This window comes from Rhea americana, unplaced genomic scaffold, assembly GCF_003343005.1.
Source record: "Rhea americana isolate MKP2758 unplaced genomic scaffold, rheAme1 scaffold_351, whole genome shotgun sequence".
Classification (NCBI taxonomy): Eukaryota; Metazoa; Chordata; class Aves; order Rheiformes; family Rheidae; genus Rhea; species Rhea americana.
The window spans coordinates 29319-47884 of NW_028186481.1; the positions used below are offsets into that span (position 1 = coordinate 29319).

Genomic DNA, 18566 nt, shown 5'->3' on the forward strand with positions numbered 1-18566 from the left:
AGACGGTGGGCACTTCACCCAGACGGAGAAAGGGTCACTGCTGAACGCACGCGTCCCGCCTGGCCTGAGCGCTGCGGACACGACTGAAAGATCGGGTTCGCAAAAGAAGTTTGGGGCATCTCAACCCAGAGAAAAAGAAAAGCTTAAGAGTTTATATAGAAGYAAACAAACGAAGCACTCGGCTGGGTGTGCACGCGTAGCAGCTGCCGGGAGATCTGCAGAGCCGGTCTCAGGAAACTGCATTTCGCGCGTCCGAGTGCACAGCCGCCCTTTGGGGCCGGACCCCAACAGCCATCCACGGCAGCCAAACACACCCAAACTCACAGCGTCGAGCCCGAACAGCGACACGGGGGCCTTTCCCTCCTCCCAGGGCCGTCTTTTATAGGTGCAGGGACCACAGAGGCGTCCAGGAACCCATGCCAGGGCAGGGTTCCTCCACCCCGCTGCAGGAACCGGCCAACTTCGCTAGTGCGCGAGGTCACAGCTAGTGCCAACGCAAGCGGACCCTTGAAGGGACGAGCCCTCGGGCCAGGTYGGGTGATAGGTACCAAGTCGAGGGTCCTCGCCCAGGCCCGATCTGTGCGCTGCAAGACAAGGTCAGATGCTACCGCAAGGCCAGAGCAGCTCAGCCTGCGATCCATGCCTGGATTCTCCCCCACGTATTCTGCACATGCTTCTCCCCCTTTCCCTGCTGAAAGTATTTGATGCTTTAAAACATACAACCTAACTCAGTTTAAAACAAAAAAATTGGAGAGAATTATTTGGAGCCATAGAGCTTTTATATAATTCTTCTCTGTTTGACTTTTACATAAGCCCTCGTAACCTGGTTAGCACAAACTCCTTATAAGTTAGCATTTCTTGACCTATAGCTAAAATTATTTCTCCTGATGGGAATATCAAAATGAGGTTTCAATTACAAAAGTTTATAAAAACCTCTAAGCCATTTGGCACAACGGTATTTAATGCTTAAAATATTCATTCACATAGGAACAGATGTACATGCAAATTGCAGAACACTAACATCTGGGCAGGAGCTAGACTCTGACCATGTGTCTCTCCTTAAGCAGCAGCTCTGAAGCCCATCGCCCCCAGTTCAGCAACCTCCTGCATCTGCTTTTGTAGAAGGAAGCAGAAGTCACTAGGGCTTGTGAGATTTGAGACACTGAAGCAGTGAGCAAGACACTGACTTGATTTCCTCCAGACTAGCTGAGCAGAGCTCACCGAGGCTGTCGTCTTTGATTGAGGGTCTAAAGCCGTGCATGGATGCCACGTCCCTCGGCTACAATGTCAAGACCCCTTCTGAGGATAAAACCCTAGCTGTRGCTATACCACAGTTTCTACTAGCCTGGTGGTACCAGGCACGAAGGGCTGCAGCCTGCCTGCTGTGCAGACGCTCACCAAGTTGCCATCAGAGACGACCTTAGATCGATGCAGTTTGTTCCATCCACAGTAGTTTGGAAGCTGTTAAACAGGGACAGAGCGTGGCTTACCCATATAGCTACATCTAGAGCAGCTTCACCTATGCCATACAGATATTCCTAGTGTGCCCAGGTCAGACACAGCCTTTTAGCCTGTTTCAGTCTTGCAATTCAGCATGAATTACAAGCAACACTTTGTCTCCGCTTCATGAAGAAATCCAATTGCCTGTAACACTAACATGATTTGATAAACTGATGAACCAACATAACTTCATTGTTGACTTGCTGATTCAATCAGGGCCATAAACCCACTGTGACCTTGATTTGATGGTTTGATCATAACCAGCATTTAATGAAATTACAGGAATTTAAGCTTTCTTGATGCTTACTTAATATTTGTCCTCATTCTTTTTCATAAAAGGCATGAAGTGAATTGGTTTATTCTCCTAGTTCTCAGCTCAGCCCCCCAAAAAACCAAACATCCCGGTAACTAGGTAACTTAGTTGAAGAATTTGAGGCAGYGACTGTCTCATTCTAACAAAAAATTCATTCCTCACATATAGCAAAAAGGATCTTCTGAACTGACCCAAAAGAATGAGAGAGGAAAAAAAAAAAAGCTGGCTTCACTGGGACATTCAACAGTGACACCGCATAATCACATCATCTGTCTTGACTGTGACACTAAAGTTTTGGAAATGGAAAATCATTACTGCAGACTAATTGCACTTCAAGCTGCTTTTAAATTACATGAGTTTTTCTACTGCAAAACCACAAGGTGTTTTAAATTCTGAACTATTTTAATTCTGTGAAGTCCTTCCTCATCTATTAGAGCACAGAACAGGCACAAGAGACAGCAAATACGCAACTTGGGACTTGCAGACAACGTCTGGATTAGCTCTCCTCGCGCGCTGCCGAGTTGCTGGTGCAGCTAACCGGGAGCCTGCTGACAAAGTGGCTGTGGCCAGCGCTCCGCTGCCTCACCGAGAGACTCAGCCCCTTCCTCGATTCCTCCACGTTCCCAAAGTCACTGCTCCCCGCCCACGAGATAACTAGCTATGTGCAATGCCTGCTGAATATTAGCATTTATTTCTCCTTTGTAGAGGAGAAAAGTCTGAATTCAGGAGAAGACTCTCAGGTGAGAGCAAGGATGAAGTCTGGGCTCTTCCACTGGACTTTCTGATCAGTCTAGCACAGCCTGGAAAGGCTGAGGCAACCTTGCTGGTACCCTGGCTCAGATGAGCATGGCCTTCTCCCACCAAGCAAACCAGAGCCTGAAGAGCCTCAAAACTTATCTCACCTTGGCAGAATGAGATGACATTACAGCAAACACATACTAGAGCTCCCCGAGAGGCTGGAACAGGGCAGCCGCTCGCAGGCAGCGTTCCCTCTCTCGGGGCTCAGATTTCAAGCATCTATTTTACTTATAGACAATGACAAAATGTGGTCACTCAACATGCAGTGAAAAGGCAGAAAGGAGYGATTATGCTTCCTGTAGCACTAAATATGAAGAGATGATGACAGAGCATCATATTCCTGGCTGCTAAGTGCTACAGTAACTTAAGTGGATGACTCTTCAAAAGAAGCAAGATTTTATTGCTTTATTGAATAAAATGACTGATGTAGCTACCAGTATATTTCTGCCAACAGCAACTTCTCCCATTACAAGACAAAGTAATCTGCAACACTACATTAAAAGAGCTCCATCCAATTGTTGTTTGATCAGTCATTTTTCCCCAGACACCAGCTTGACGAAGCATGACTTCAATTTCCTGCAAGCATTAAGAGGTGCCTTTAGCAGCCTCCACAAAGGCCGCTGTTGGCTGGTGGTTTTACAAGCTGGCCACAAAGACAGTTCTGTGCCAGTTAAAACAGAAACAAAACATAGCAACTCCCTTCAGAGAACAGAGTGATTCTCAGTTTTAAGTAAATTGACAGAGAAAGATTCTTGTGGAGCGAGATCACTCGGTGCAAYGAGAGCAGCTCCTCAGAGGAGTCTGGAGCTACTAACAGACCTCGACTGCAGTACTGATGGCAAGYTCCTCATTTTCACTAATCCAGGCAAGAGGCTCCTTCCTTGGCCCAGTTGCTCTTGAGATGCAGGACACCAGCAGAGCTGAGCCAAAGAAGGAAGCCAAGAGCCCGGTGGAGGAGTGGTCTTCTCTGAGCAGCATTGCTTCTGACAGTGGCTTTGCAACGAAARAGATGATTTTTGAAAACATTATGGTTGGAAAAAAGAACTAACAACAGGATGCAGCTCATCTTCCACAYGAAGTGTTTCATTGCATAGTTTAGAGGTAACAGCTCTTAGTCCAACTGCCAAGCTCCCTCTTTGCAGCAACATCCTGCTTAGCTCAAGACAGAGACACCCTTTAAAGTAATTCCCCTGCTGCTTGATGCTAGAATGACACTGCTGGCTCGATTTTAAGATTTCACAGTAAGATTTTGCCAGCACTGACCAAAGGAATCCATTGGATCCTTAGGAAGTTTATGGCAAGTCCAGGCCAAAGGGGACTTAGCACTTCTGCTGATACTAGCCACAATCCATATTTTCCCCATGTCCTCTCAGGGAAAGGTAAGAATATCATCAAGGCTTGCCCAAAATACCTTTTTCCTCTTCTTTTTCTGTTCAAAGTATGAAATATCAGCATACTAGCTAGCACAGAAAAGAAATAACCCTCTTGATTGAATTCAGCAATTCCAACTTCCCATCTGAATCTAGGGGAAGAAAAAAAAAGAAAAAGCTAGCAGTTGAGTAGTTTCACAGCTCTTTAAGCTTAAAAGCCATCATAAGGCTTTTTCAAAGAGATAAGCACTTCCTAAATACTTACTGCTGAAAGATTAAGAGAACGAAAGCTTGATCCTGTTTTTCTATCTTTACCCAAAGAAGCTCTGCTAATAGAGCTACCCTCGTCTCTGCCATTTCATGGCAGGAACATCAAATTATAACTCCTTCTCTCAGCTATATAAAAACCTATAATGGAGGAGAAAATTCATCCCTGCTAACTCTGGGCATGTGATTGGGATTCCGGGGGGTGGGGAGCAGTAACCCTGTGGGTATTTAGGCAAGACGCAAGGGGCTCTGGCTGGAATTTCGCTTTTCTGTCCCTCTTGCAGTTTTTGCAGGGAAGGGGATAACTAGCCAATCACCAGGTTTGATGCCCTGGGTTTCCTCTCATTTAAAGATACCTTTGCTCATTGCTTAACAAGTCTWCCCTCTTTCAGAGCAATGACTTACAAAGATGCCAGTATCCAAGTGGTTTAAACTGCTTGGCTTTCAAGAAAGCACCAGCCTTTGCCCTAGTAAGCAGGGCCCCGAGTCCTACCAAATCAACTGCTTCCAAAGATGCTCARATTAACCATGCCTTGTGCAAGCAATCTCAGTAGTCTTGGGAGCTGGGAGGCTGCAAATTAACATGTGTAATACAAAGCACTCCAGTTCAGCACAAGAGTTGCACTCAGAGCCTTGATAGATGACTGCTGTGTTTTTCTCYTCCAGTGATTATTCTGATTCACACTACCAGGAGAATGACTGATATCCCAAATTTTAGTGCAATTAAAAGTGTCACTTCCACTGCATAACCTTCACTAACTAYCTGCTGATTACTCTAAATGCCATTTTGTACAGTCCCAGCTACTGAAGTACCATTGATGTTTAGATCATCTTAGGAAAAGGTGGATCATTTTGGATGTGCTATCAACCTATTCCATCGGAAGTAAAAGACTGCTCTAAACAATCTATTTTCTAATGCCTTGCTTTGGAGACGAGTATGCAATTTCTGCCTTGGGGATTAATTCTCCCCCCTTTAATAACATACTATCAGTGCTGTAATCACTCAATGGCCTTAGCTACAGCAGCAGCATTTTAGGCCAGAGCAAGTTTACAGATCGATGTATTAGTCACCTGTTAAACTAGTCATGTTCAGACACGCTCCAGGAGAAGCTCGAATCAAAAGCCACAGACTTAAGACAAACTCKGCTGCGGATACATCACTAACCCTCAGCGCATCCCCGGCACAGCCCCAGCTCAGTTCCCACGGCTGCCAGGGGCCCAAAGCTTCCGCGCATCAGCACCGCCGTCTCCGACCTCTGCGCCGGGCACTTCCGCGTGCTCCCAGCCCTCACCGTCTCCCCGCTGGAAACCCTGGTGCTGCGGGCAGCGGAAGCGAGCAGGACCCGCGCGGGCCGTGCTTGCCAGCTGCCTGCTCGGGGCTCCGGCCCCTCCGTCTCGGGGCGACGCAATCGGATCCTGATTAGATAACAGCACGTGGTTCGCAAGTACGCCTAAATCAGGAGTCACACTCGAGTGATTCACTYGCAAACCTCCTCCAGCATGTGCTCCCCAGCCTGTCGGGCTGGGGGAAGGGGGCCGGAGTCAGGAGGCACAGAAAATACTTGAGCAACACACGATCCAGAGGAGATGGATCTGGCACAACAGAAGTTCACGATCTCTCCGGGTTCATTCATGAAGGGAGAGGAGCCACGGCGGTGGGTTCAACGGGCGCCTCCCGGCACGGCGCCTGCCGGGGCTGAGCGCGCAGCACCGCTCCGAAGCCGGGCGCGCTCCTCCCCGGCCACGGCCACGAGACCGGCCCCGCGCCGCGCGCCGCCTCCCCCTCCCCATCCACAGCTCCCACGCTGCACCACGCTCCCCTAACGCTACCGCRCGGCTTCAAGAGAAGACACCAAGCCGTCATCTACCCGTTTGCACGACTCGGCCCACCTCTAGCCAGCGGTATAAAGCAGCCACTGCCCTGCGCAAAGACGAGAGGTTTATCACGTGCCGCACGTCTGACGGGGGCTCGTCTCCCTGCACGCGGTGTCCTACCTGCAGCTCCTTGTCTGAATACTTCTGCGGGTTTTTGCTTCCTTGGCTCTTCTTCCGCAGCTTCTTCAGCTCTGCTTGGCACTTGTCTAGTGAATCCCCCTTGCTCCTTTGCTCTGTCTGGTACTTTTTCAGTGCAGCCTAAATGTGACAGAGGAGAAAGCTGTGAACAGTGAAATACCAGAGTGCTGCACAGCTTGTTTCTCATCCTAGTGACATCTTGGCCTCAGCTCCTGACATTAAGGCCAGGTTTTAGCATTTAATGGCAAATGTGCAGCCATCTTCCAGGAGAAGCAGATCCCCCGTTACCCAGCAAACACAAACAGGAGTTTGAACAGTTTTACATGAGACCAGAACACCATCTGGCGCATGGTGACACGTTTGGTGGTTGTGGAACCCATCTCCAGTGCTACCTGCCTGAGCAGCACCCAGGTACAACTGGCTACCCTGACCAGGAGGTATGGGGGAGCAGGGCGAGGAGGAAGGGCTGGAAGCAGGGAAGAGAAAAAGCAGAGAGAGACCCTTAGCAAACCCCTGCTATTTCAGTTACTCAAGCCTGCAGGTTACTTACACTTAAGTACCTGGAGTCCAGTTCTACCTTCTGCTCCAGCTGYGTGAGAAGCTCGTTGTGGAAGGACTTCAGCTGGAAAAAGACAGACATTACATGTTCCCTTCACAGGGGCTGCCAAACCCATTGCGAGGGCACCGAAGGCCACCGCGGAGAGCAAAGGCGGATGGGCACGGGGAATGCCACAAAGGGGCCCATAAATACAGAGCAGGTAGGAGAGGGCRTGAAGACACACAGGTAGCACAGAGAGAAGCGAATAACACGAGGGTGGCCAAGTGGCTGGGGTATGGCAGGTGAGAGGTTGTCTGAACGCATGAGAGGAGAGAAGCTGATGGCAGAGAGACAGATGGACACTCAGAGAGAGACACCCAGCAGGACAGAAGTGGATGAACCAACAGACCAGACCCTTTGCAGCCCAGCAAATCCACCTCAGAGGCGGATTTTATCTGGTTAAGACACTGARAACTGTTTTGCTTAGTTGCAACACCCAGCGGCTCTGCTTCGATATGAAGCAGCYCTGAGCACGGACAGAGACCAGCTCTGGAGCGGAGGTGGCCCTTGCCCTTCCCTGGGATCCAGCAGTTTAGGGGCTCAAAGGAAAACGAAGGGCAGTTTTGTTCAGCCAGGGCTGAAGAGTGGTTTCTGCCCTGAGCTATGAGTGTGGCAACTGCTTGGTGCATCCCCTCGCAGGACAGCACTTCTTGTTCTAAACTYCTCGTGCTAAAAGCACCTGCAGAGGCCAAGGCCACGCTTGCCGGAGAGCTGCGGGCACTCACCATCTCTTCTAGCTGATTCTGGATCTGCCTGTGGACTTCTGCCATCTGGAAGAGAACATCTCCTGGAAAGACAAGATGTAGGAAGGCAGTTTGAGACCCGGAATGCTCTGCAGATCCTCCCACAGCTGGGAACAGCCGGAGCCCCGGCACCGCGGGACGGAGCTGCCGAGGGATCGGCAGCCGGACCCGCGGGATGGCGCAGCGCTCTGCGAGTCCATGAAGCGCCCATCTCAGCACCCGCTTCTGTCACGCTGCAAGCGCGTGGATGTTTAAGRCGGTTGGATATCTATGCACTGTCTCTTACATACCATAGGGAGGAAGAGGAGAGAGAGCAAGCAGCAGTGTGACCACAGCGCCCGGGGAGCCAGCCCGGCCTCYGACCCACCGTGCCACCCGGCCACATCGGCTACCGCCAGCCTGCTGGCCACCAACAYTGCTCTGCCCAGGCAGCTTCTTCATCCGGCCACGCGGATGCAACAGCGAAGCAGCCACAGAGTGCAGGAACACGCAGGACACCTCACCGCAACCAGATTCAGAGTCCAGCGTTGGAARGGAGCAAGCAAGGGGCCACGCTTACGACATGCTCCTGCACTAATAACCAAGACCTTCCTCCTCCAGGAAAACAGTAGCGGACAGACATAACCCTGGGAACGAACCCAGGCCATGAAGCTGCAAACAGAGCTAAGTCCTGAGCTGAGTATTTGCTCAAAAACAAACCAGAACTGTTTAACCTTCATGGACGAATTGTGCACGTGCAGAGCCGGCCTAGGAACAAGTGCCAGGTGCAAGGGCAAAGGCAGTGCCACGCACACGGACAGCCCCGCGCCGTCAGCAACGGGCTCTCGAGCATGCAAGCTGCTAATGAACAAACCACAGGTCACCTGTGCTGGGCAGTTCCYGAGATGGGAACTGCAGAGCCTGGATCACAGTCCATGGGAGAAAAGGCTGTCCACGACAGATGGATCCAACTGACTTTTTAATTAAAAATGCATTAAATCACACGCATGCTTTGCCTTTCCTGGAAACCAGGAGCAGCGGCTTACCTCAGCAAAAGCCGTAATGATGCTGGAGCCAGACACCAAAACACATGGGAGCTGCAGGAGCGTTTTTAGGAGATGAGCGAGTGCTACTGCTTCACTGGAAACAACATTGCTGGACTAGAGCAAGCTTTCAGGGAGAGCCAAGCTCCATCAGCTATTTGCAAAGGCCAGGTTAGGAAGATTTAACTTTCAGCACAGCAGGCTCTAGCACTGCAAGAAGTTTCAGTTTACAAATAACTCTTGGTGTAGGCTGAAAAATTGCTGTCTCAGAGCTGCTCTTGCCTCGGGACCCACGATGCTGCCAACCCACGCAGCCTTGGAGCTGTGGCCAGCAGYAGATGGACACCACGAGATACCCGCGGGGTCAGCGGGAGCGGGGCAGCCCTTGGGAGGGAAATGCCAGGAGAAAAGATCATGCAACATGCCCCAGAGGTTGCCTGCAAGCAGCAGCTAGAAGCCCAAGCACTAATTAGAYGGCTCTGCGAAGAGCAGCCGTAGTGACAGCCCTAATCCCAGCCCTAATCCCAGCTCAGCCACTTGCTCCCGTGGCGCTGGCTCCCCCGTCCTGGGTGCTCGCAGCCTCTGCCAGCTCCCTGCTCTGCTCTGGCAGCCCAGTGCTGCTTAACGAGGCCTCGCCATCCTCCTCCTCTCGCAGGGAGCCCACGGCGACCTGCGGTGCAGCCAGTGCCCGGCCGTGCCTCCTCGGCCGCAACATGCAGGCTCAGAAAGGGGCTTCAGCGGAGCCTCGGCATGCTGCAGGGGGTCCGCGGGCGGCCCTGCCACCGAGAGCCTTGGGACCGCCGAGCGCAGACTTGCTTTCACTGGGACTGGCCACCTCTGCTCCACCCTGCCCCAGCGAGAGCCTGGTCCTGGCAGCAAAGGCCATGATTTCAGTGCGTTTGGAGCACGAAGGAAGACGCAGGCAAATCCTCCTTGGAGGACAGGTCCATCCTGGGGTCAAGCACGACTGCGTTCTCTRCATCTATATTCACAACCGGGCAACAGTACCAGGAACCAACTTCCTACCGGTGCCAGAGGAGCCCCACGTTAGGTGGGGGAGCAGGAGGTGCGAGCCRGGGCCAGGCTCAGCCCCACCAGCTGGCCCCGTTAGGAACGGCTCAGCCCGACGTTCCTCCGCTCCGGGAGCGGAGGCGGCGCGTACTCTGCACCCACGCGGAGCGCCCCAAACCCCTCGCGCACGCTTGCASTCCTGCTCCTTCCTGTTCTCCGCCAGACAGCTGGCGGGCACCGGCCCGAGGGCCCCGGGCAACAGAGCCGGGTCTTCGGGAGGTGCAAGCCTGCGTTCGAAGTGGAAGGCGGGCACGGAGCCCGCGGGGCCGGGCACCGGGGCGGAGGGGGAAGGAGCCGCCGCGCCGCTGCGTCCCGCGCAAGGGCCAGGCGGCTCCGGGCAGCGAGGGTCCCGCCGCGACGCTCAGCCGACTCCTGCAGCTGCTCCGCGAGGCGCCGGCGGGAGCGAAGGTGCTCGCGGGGGGCTGGCGGTCGGCCGTGGCAATTAAACACCCAGCTTTGCCGAGCGGCGTCTCGGTGAACGGGAAGGTCTGGGCAAAAGGTTACCGCTGCAGGACCTCCAGGAAACTGCTCTCCCGTTGAGCTGCGAGCGCTAAATCACGGGAAGTGCACAAATTCCCACTACGAGGAAGGCAAGGAGAGTGACGTAATGCCACAGCTTGGCTGCGATTTCTTCTGGAGGAGCGCGTCGAAGCAAGGGTGGCTTTTCTGCTGCCTTTTCCAAAGCTCTCACCCCCCCTCTCCTCTCTCCTTCCAGTTTTACCGGAGTGGAAGCCACGGCTGATTAAGCAGCACATCCAGCACCACAGGAAAAATCAGCTCAGYGCCAGGGCTGGCGGGACTTTCTGGCCACCGACACCGAGCTACAAACACACCTGGAGAGCAGGGGCCAGCGCTCCCGGACTGCCGCCGGCCCCGGACCGAGCCCCAGGGCCGCCCGGCCCCTCGCGTGGGACCATTCGCCCTCCGGCCCCGCTGCATCCCCCCCCCCGTCATTCCCGTGCCCCCATCCCGGCGGCGCAGGGCCTTGCCCGCCCGYGATCCCGACGCCGGCCGTGGGAGGCTGCTCCGGCGCTGGCTCCCTCCAGCCTGGCCGAGGGGACGCTTCCTTCCTTCCTTCCTKCCTGCGTCCCGGAGGCGGCCCCGTTGCACCCGCCGCCCTCGCGCTCCGTCTCGCGGCTCAGCGCACGGCGTCTCCCAAGCCGTTCCCGTCCTCCCCTCCGTGCCGGGGGATCCCGCTCCTTCACGCCGCTCTCCTGCCTGCTCCTGGGCTGGGACGAACAGCAAGAGGAGGTTTCTCTGAAGTCTCTCCCCACACTGAAGCTCCAAAGAAATCGGCTCCAGGATTCCCGCGGTGTCCTCCACGGCGGGAGCCCGCGCGGGGCAGCGGCAGGATTTGAACCAACCCTGYCCCGAATAGCTGTCAGACTGCTGCGCGGATTCCCACGCAAGCTCCTCYGCATCGCCGGCACCCCGACACCTTCACACCAGCTGCTTCGCCACCGCAAAAAAGCTGCGGACTATGTTAGACGTTAACTGACATTTCACCCTGAAACTGCTTGGATTAACAGAGCCTGGCAGCAGGGAAGTGGTGACAAAAAAATAACATGGTAATTTGAAAGCCTAAATATTTGGAGAACCGGCTCAGAACAAGGCCTGCACCATTGCACGATACTGCAGCCGTCCCCGCCGTCCCGGCGAGGCGTTTGCACGCCCTGGCAGCCTGGACCACGGCGCGTCTTGACCCCGGCCCCACGGAGAGCTGCTCCGCTCAGAGCTCCCTCCCACACCACCGGGTTTGCATCATACCAGAGGGTTATCTGCATTTAAACACTAACAGCAGCCACTGCGCAGCAAGCTGGAGAACAGAGAAAGCCTGAATCACACGGCATGTTTATATATACACACTGAACCACACTGGCCCTACCCTGAAACGCACATTGGGTAAGCCAAGCAAGCCAAGAAAGCCAAGGTTAAGTTTTTCACCCAAGGCCACAGAGGCAAAAAGGACTCGGGGAGGGACAGGATTGCAGTTCCCGGGCTCCAGCCGCCCGGCCAGGCTCAAGCACACCTTTCTGCAGGCTACCGTCACGCTTGCAAAAAAAAAAATACAAACAGACCAGAAGGTTACAAAGCAAACTGGAGTGGCTATTTAAGTCTGCCTGACTCACAGTATCATTCTTGGAGAACTATAGGGGCTATTGTGGGCCCTTCCCTACCACACCCAGCGAGGAACAGCAAAACTGGTTGTTCCACATCTCCGAGATTGCTATCAGGCACCCGGAGCTGGAGCAGGAGCCAGCTGACCTTCCCGAAGGCAGAGCACCGGGACCGGCCCGCTGCGCTTCGCCTCGAGATTTCAGAGCCGAAGGAGCTTTCCTTGAGGGAGGCTAAAGAGTATTTTTTATTAAAAACAAGCATTACATCTGAGGAAAACCGCACCAGAGCTTGCTAACGCCTGCAGAGAGCCGGAGCAGCCCAGCCGGTCCCGCGAGGGCGGCGCGGTGGAAGCAACGGAGACGCTCCCCAGCCCCATGCCCGCAGCTCGCTTCACCCAAGGGGCGAGGGCTGTTGCTGCCCCTGCCCACGGATCCAACCGGTGCCAACACAGCCCAACTGGGAGCACCCCAGCAGCAGGGGAGAACACCAAGCAGCAAAAAAAGGCTTTGAAGAAGTGGAGAGCGTTGCATCCCTGCCAGCATGACTTGCTACTGCTTCAGTACTGATAACGGCATCATCAGCATCACTCCCGATAAAGATCGCTTAGCTCTGGAGATTTGGCTCCCAAATGGGGGAACTTTAAAAGATGCGACGAGACAGGAAGGAGTGCAGGGGACGCAGCCCTGCGCTCCTCCCTTCGCACTGGCATCTCGCTTTGCTAACCAGAACTGGAGAAGAGCTACAACACTGTCAAGGGGAATAACCAAACAGAAGAGGAATATTAGATCATTAATGAGGGGAAAAAAGCAACAGACAATAATAGGGAAATCACTTGAATAGCTGTCTGCTGAAGTCTGGAAGGAAAAAAGTATCTGCTTTTCAAGGGCTGCTTAAAGGCTGTTAGCTAAATCCTTTGATGCTGAGCAAGTGCATTCAAATGTGGGCAGAAGATGCACCTCTGAGCCAGGAGAGTCCCTGTTCGAGCAGCGGGTTGAAGGCATCTGGCTCCTGGAGGGGAAGGCCGAGCCCAGGAGGCCGCTGCGCTCCAGCGCGGCGCGATGCTGAGCCACCATTTCAGAGCTGGCTGGGCGAAGGCAACTGCTGGACAGGATTGCACCGTTACTTACGCTGGGGGGACGAGAGAAAGAGCATCAACCCTGTGCACGCGGTGAGCAAATACCACTTCAGGTTGAGACTCTTCCTCCAGTGAACTCTGTGGAAGGAGACTCTCACCCGAGTGGTTATGAGTTCCCCTTACAGTGCCGGCTGCTGCCTGGTCCTACGCCTTCCAAGGGGCTCATTTTCCACTAGCTACATTAATTACCACAGTAATGAGCAACAAGCTTAGCTCACACCTCGTTAGCTCTGGAGGTCAGAGCTCAAGCCCTGTAAAGCTGATGTGCAGCTGCTTCCCAAACTCGTTGGCACGTACAGCCCCGAGCACAGCCCCAGTCCCACATAGCTGCCATTTGTTGAAGAGCTGATTAAATCCGGCCACTAAAGACCAAAGCACACAACTGAAAACTGTGATCTTGGTCCTTTGCCGATATTAGCATCTTGCTGTGAGCTCACAAGATGCAGCAGATACCACAGACAAGCTCACGAGCCGCTGAGGAAAAATGCTTCACAGCTCAACGCCTTCCGATGAGAAGGCTCCAGGATCTGCCCATAGCAGCACTAGTATTAATTTGCAAGACAAGTTAGGGAATATTCATGCATTTGGAGTGGGAAGGATGAATATGGGATAGTCAGCTCCACTGATTCATCTATTCCCACTTCAAAAAAGGTTTGATTTATCTATCATAGCGTAAAAGATTCATGTAGCATTTGTTGATGTTATATTAGCAGCTCATCAACATTGTAATGACCACTTCTGCTTCCAGCCTCTGCTTCAGAGCATCTTGGCGAAGCTTAAGATTTTCTTTATTGTATTGAGACAGCGAAGGAACAAAACAAGCTTTTCCAAAATACCCTGACTCAGGTTTGGTGACACACACTTTCAGCCATCAGCTCTTTTGAGCTGAGTAGTTATAACCAACACTTTTGCTAGGGACAGCTAAGGGACGGGGCGGACCTGCGATGCCCCRTGCCTTCAGGGCCACCCCTTCCAAACATGTGCACTCCTCAGCGGGTCCCTAATGCCCAACTATTTTGGCAGCAGCCACAGGGGTGAGGCTGTTCCTATGCTCAGGGTAAAGCACTAATTAGCAGGCACAGGGGGACATCGCTATGCAGACCTCRCTGCCTTGGCCACCAGTTGCCCGGCAAGAACTTGCCCAAACCTCTCAAGCTCAAGCACCAGAAGTCCCAGGCCAGGAAGCATTTGCCTCCAGTGCCCAGAACTGGCAAAATGACAAAGCTGGCTTGCACATCACAACAGCCAGGCACAGCCCTGCGCTGCGGGCACCGGGAGCGCAGACCCTGCCCAGCGGCACCTCCCCGGAGGGGTGGGCAAGCACAGCCTTACCCCGCTGCTGCCCGTCTTCTTCCTTGGACTGGCAGCAGTTCGCCTGTACAGCAGGGAACTGCTTCATCACAGCAAACACCAAGCTCATTTTTGGAAGGGCTGTGCCAACTAGAAGTGCTGTTTACAGTTTAAAAAGCCAGGAATAATTTTCAGAGCAGGAAAGCTGCAGGAGTGCTGTGATAGCTGATGCTGCAGGYGTTCCCATGCAGCCCCATGCCGTCACCTCCACGACGCGGCTGCAAAGGGCAGGCTGACGGGCAGAAACCAAGTCCTCGCCCTCCCCTGACATTTCAAGGGCAGTGTGCTCCAGCGAGCAAATCCTCGGGGACGCTTTGCAAGCCAGCTGTCTTTCTAAACACCAGTAACCTGCAGGCCTCTGTGCACACATGCACACACTCGCAGCATGCACAGGGAGCATTGAAATATCTGGCCAAACAATAGCACTGAAAAGGTCAAACGAGCCAGCAGGCAAGGAGGGACCAGCTATGCAACCACACACACAAACCAGCCCTTTCTGGCACTGTTCACTCGGGCTTGTGCTGGTTCCTCCGATTCTCCCTTCCACAAAGAGCCTGGCTGCGATCACGCCTGCTCATTCTCTTCCTCCCAGAGCATTTTCATGCATACTCTTTGAATTCTCTTATCTCTTAAAAGAACAGATGCTCAGAAGACTTAAAACACCACCTACATGCTTGYTTTCTGTCCCTCTTTTCTGGGCAGAGGAAGATGTGCCCCTTTCTAAAATTTGCCAAGCTCATCAACATTGCTGATGGGAGTGCAGAAACCAGCTCATGAGTGCAGTTCATTTGTTAGTTTGGATGTGGCCACTCTTCCCTTGCAAAGCGCTAGAGCAGCCCTGCAGGAGTTTAGCTCAGACTCAGGTTCAGTAAGACACGCTTGGGAGCTCTAACAGGTAGGCAACCTCCTTAAAGATCTTCCTATTGAAGGTGAGACCGAAACATTAAACACCTATTGCTAAGTGTTAGAAACTACAGCTAGATACTGCTCTTAGCAGATGCTCACTTAACAACATGCCACTTTCCCCAGTACAGGCTTGTGAAAAATCTACTCATAACAGAACACCAGTTCCTAACCAGAAAGCTTAAGGACAGTGGAAAGGCAACACAGACAGGAGGAGCAGCCCTTTGAGGCAGACATTAGTTCTTAAAAGGTCTTCGTTTATTCCTGCACCTTTGGTTTAACCAGCCCATTTCCTTCAGATTCCTTCACGCTAAGGTTAAGCCCAGCTACACTAGTGCCAGGAGGTTTGCAAGTGGCAGATGCTTTGAACAGCAGCAGAGGTGTCCGATGGCTTTTGCATTTCGGACAGTCAAAAGCTCTGCAAGCAGGGACTTGGCAGCAGGCAACTGGTGCCTGGTTGCCTCTGTGTTCTCAGCTTGAAAGCAACCTGGCAGCCCACACATGATGGCGAGGGCAAAGCAGCCCACGTGTGCCTTCACAGTCCTGCTGTGCCGGAGCGGGCTGCCCTTCACCCTCTCACCGGAGAAAACGGCCCTCAAGACCAGGCTGTCTCCACGTGCCCATCTCGCTGGGACRTGGCCACCCAGAAGCAGAGTCCACATGCTTTTCTCTTGGCTATCTGCCTCTGAAGGGCTAAAAAAAACCTCCCTTCGGGAGTCTCCTTACACACAAAGGAAAAACACAAACCCAAGAAGTGCCACCACGGAGCCAGCACCCAGCAGAGAGGCTCCGAGCCCGGCTCCCTGCACGTCCCCAGGGTCGACACTGCATCTGTGCCTCCGTTACAGCGTGAGCCGAAATCGCTGCTCTAAGACTGCAACTTAAAGAGCCCTACATTTCARACACGCTTTAAGCAGGTTCAGGACAAAGGCTGCTACAGCAAAGACACGCTCCTTCCTTATCCTAACTACAAGCTCCATTTTCAAAAAGCAGTTTCACCAACCTGAAGTTTTTGACTAAGAATAACCCTGGAAGCCTATTCCTGAACTTCTGGAATAATTTCCTTAACAAATTAGGCCTTTTGACAGAATCACTGATGAAAGTAATACTGGTCCAAAATGACCATTCTTCTGCCAGTGCAAAGTTGCTACCTACAATCTATTAAATGCATCATTAAGTCCAATTTTAAAAGGATCAAGCAGCAAGATTACTACTGCTTCTCTAGGAGGGCTATTCCACAAGCTAATGGCCCTCTCTGCAGGGACACTTTCAGTGATCACTGGGAAATATTTCCTGGAATTCAGCTAGATGTGCCTGAGCGCACATCTAGCATCATGATTACTACCAGCTCACTCCCGCACGCAGAGCTCTTTCCTATCTTTCCCATATTAAGCACTTCACTGTTACAATAACCTCTGACATTCACAGGATCTATATCTGCATCTCCATTGCTGTAGGAAGCTTTACCTGAAACAACTGCAAATCCAATTAAGAGATTAATAAATCTCCCCAGAGGATTCAGTGCAGCATAATGAAGCCTTCAAACCATGCCCAAGCCACYGACAAAAATCAGGTCAGACTGGAGCTCTGCAAAGAAAAAAAACTGAACTTGCTCTTTCAAACACTGGAGCCTGCGTGACCTTTTCCATCACAACAGGCACCCAGGCTGGGCTGCTCCTAGCCAGGCACAGCCACGTTAGCAGACCCACGAGGACGCGGTCTGGTAGCATTCTGGTTTTCACACATTATCATGGAGCTGGGCCAAGCTCTACGCTCCAGCTCAGGCTCCAGACACCTTTCTCAGCACACAGTGAATGCCAAGCAGGGCGCACACTTGGTACAGAAATGTTTATCACACATCCATCCAGAACCTAATTAACATTTTAAAATCTTTATGGCAATTGTTTAAAATGCTTGAGATCAGTGTCCTCCACTGACACTAGACAGCTCCATAGCAGATGAGAGCAGCTCAAAGATAACACAAGTTACGATTTTATCAGGCAAATTATGTGTCAGGAAGAAACTTAGTTTTTCACTGTAAAGCAGAACAAGCCTCTGCTAAACTAATTACTGTATTTCTTCTTTCATAGCATTATGCTTCAGTCAGAAGCGTCATCTGAACCAGGACCACCTTGGAAAGAGACCCCAAAACAAAAATCCAGCTCCAAAGGAGCTCTCTGCTCGTGCTGTTCACTCCCCAGCACAGTCTGGTCGCAGGCGCAGTGTGCCAGGGCACTCTGAGCCAGGAGGAAAATTGCCTCTGACTCTGCTTACCAGGCAAGTGCTTCCCTCTAAAAGAAAAAGCCTTCCTATGCCTTTGCCATGACCTAATTTTAAACTGGCATCCAAAGGGACATAAAAAACACTGAGCAGCATCTATGTGACTTCAGCACCTAAGTTCTACTGGCAGGTGGACTACATAAGGGCCAAAGCCACCCAAGCACTTATGCGAATTAGACTCAAGTTCCTCAGAAGTCTTCTACAAAGAGCTCCCAGAGCAAGCACAGAGCACCTCTTCAGTGACCAGACATGCATTTAGGCTTTTGGGAAGTTGAGAAGCTGGTGTTTAAAAAAAATACACACCTCAGYAACCACTATGAAGATCTGAAGAACAGTATATGGAATCACTCTCAAAGGAGAGCTTGAACTGTGGGCATAGGTCTCATCTGCTGTCCAAGTAACAGAAACTGGAAAGCAGCCAGGACAGAAGAACAAGGCAGAAAAAAGCCTTTAATGCCATCCCTTCAGAGGGATTCAATTCCCAGGAATGCCAAGACAAGCAGTCTTCACTTCCACTGCTGACCTAGTCTCAAGCCACCTACATTCTCTTTGCTTCCTAGCCTCGCACAGCAACCTGCTCCCAGAAGAGATCCTCAATAACCAGGACATCTCTCCACCTTCCCATATGACATTGGGAGCTGGAGGACAGGCATTACCCTGCTGCAGAGCTGTGCTGTGCTGCTCTGCTACTCGCATGGCACCGCTGATGGCCCCGAGCTCCTCGGAGAAGGAGGGCCAATGCTGAATTAACTTGCAGGCTGACGAGAAGCAAGGCAGAATACAGATGTCCAGCACCGTGATAGACTGCAGTCAGACAAGTAGGAAGCAGAAACGGTTTCCCCAGGTGATAGGAACTCAGTTACTTGTTAACCAATTTTACATCCTCAAGATATAAAATCCAGCCCAAGAAGCTCAAGTGCTCAGCTGTCAAGGCTTAGCCTGCTCCTAGGGCAGCACATAGCCACGTTTCCCACGGTGGGAACCACTCGCCATGCTTCACTACTCCTGCCTCAGACCAGAGCACGAACGGGGCCAAGTCTCGGCCCTCCAGGCAGCTCGTTGCTCTCCAGGGAGAGCGTTGCTTG

General features: G+C 52.4%; 1 protein-coding gene across 1 annotated transcript in view; it reads right to left on the reverse strand.

The window, feature by feature from the left end:
- BAIAP2 (BAR/IMD domain containing adaptor protein 2) overlaps window positions 1–18566 on the reverse strand; it is a 53211-nt gene that overhangs the window by 18067 nt on the left and 16578 nt on the right. Inside the window, exons 4-6 of the mRNA XM_085311907.1 lie at window positions 7585–7646; window positions 6812–6883; window positions 6244–6381 (exon numbers count right to left, since the gene is read on the reverse strand). Of these exons, the coding sequence (XP_085168033.1) occupies window positions 6244–6381; window positions 6812–6883; window positions 7585–7646 (272 nt within the window). The remainder of the gene's footprint in view (window positions 1–6243; window positions 6382–6811; window positions 6884–7584; window positions 7647–18566) is intronic.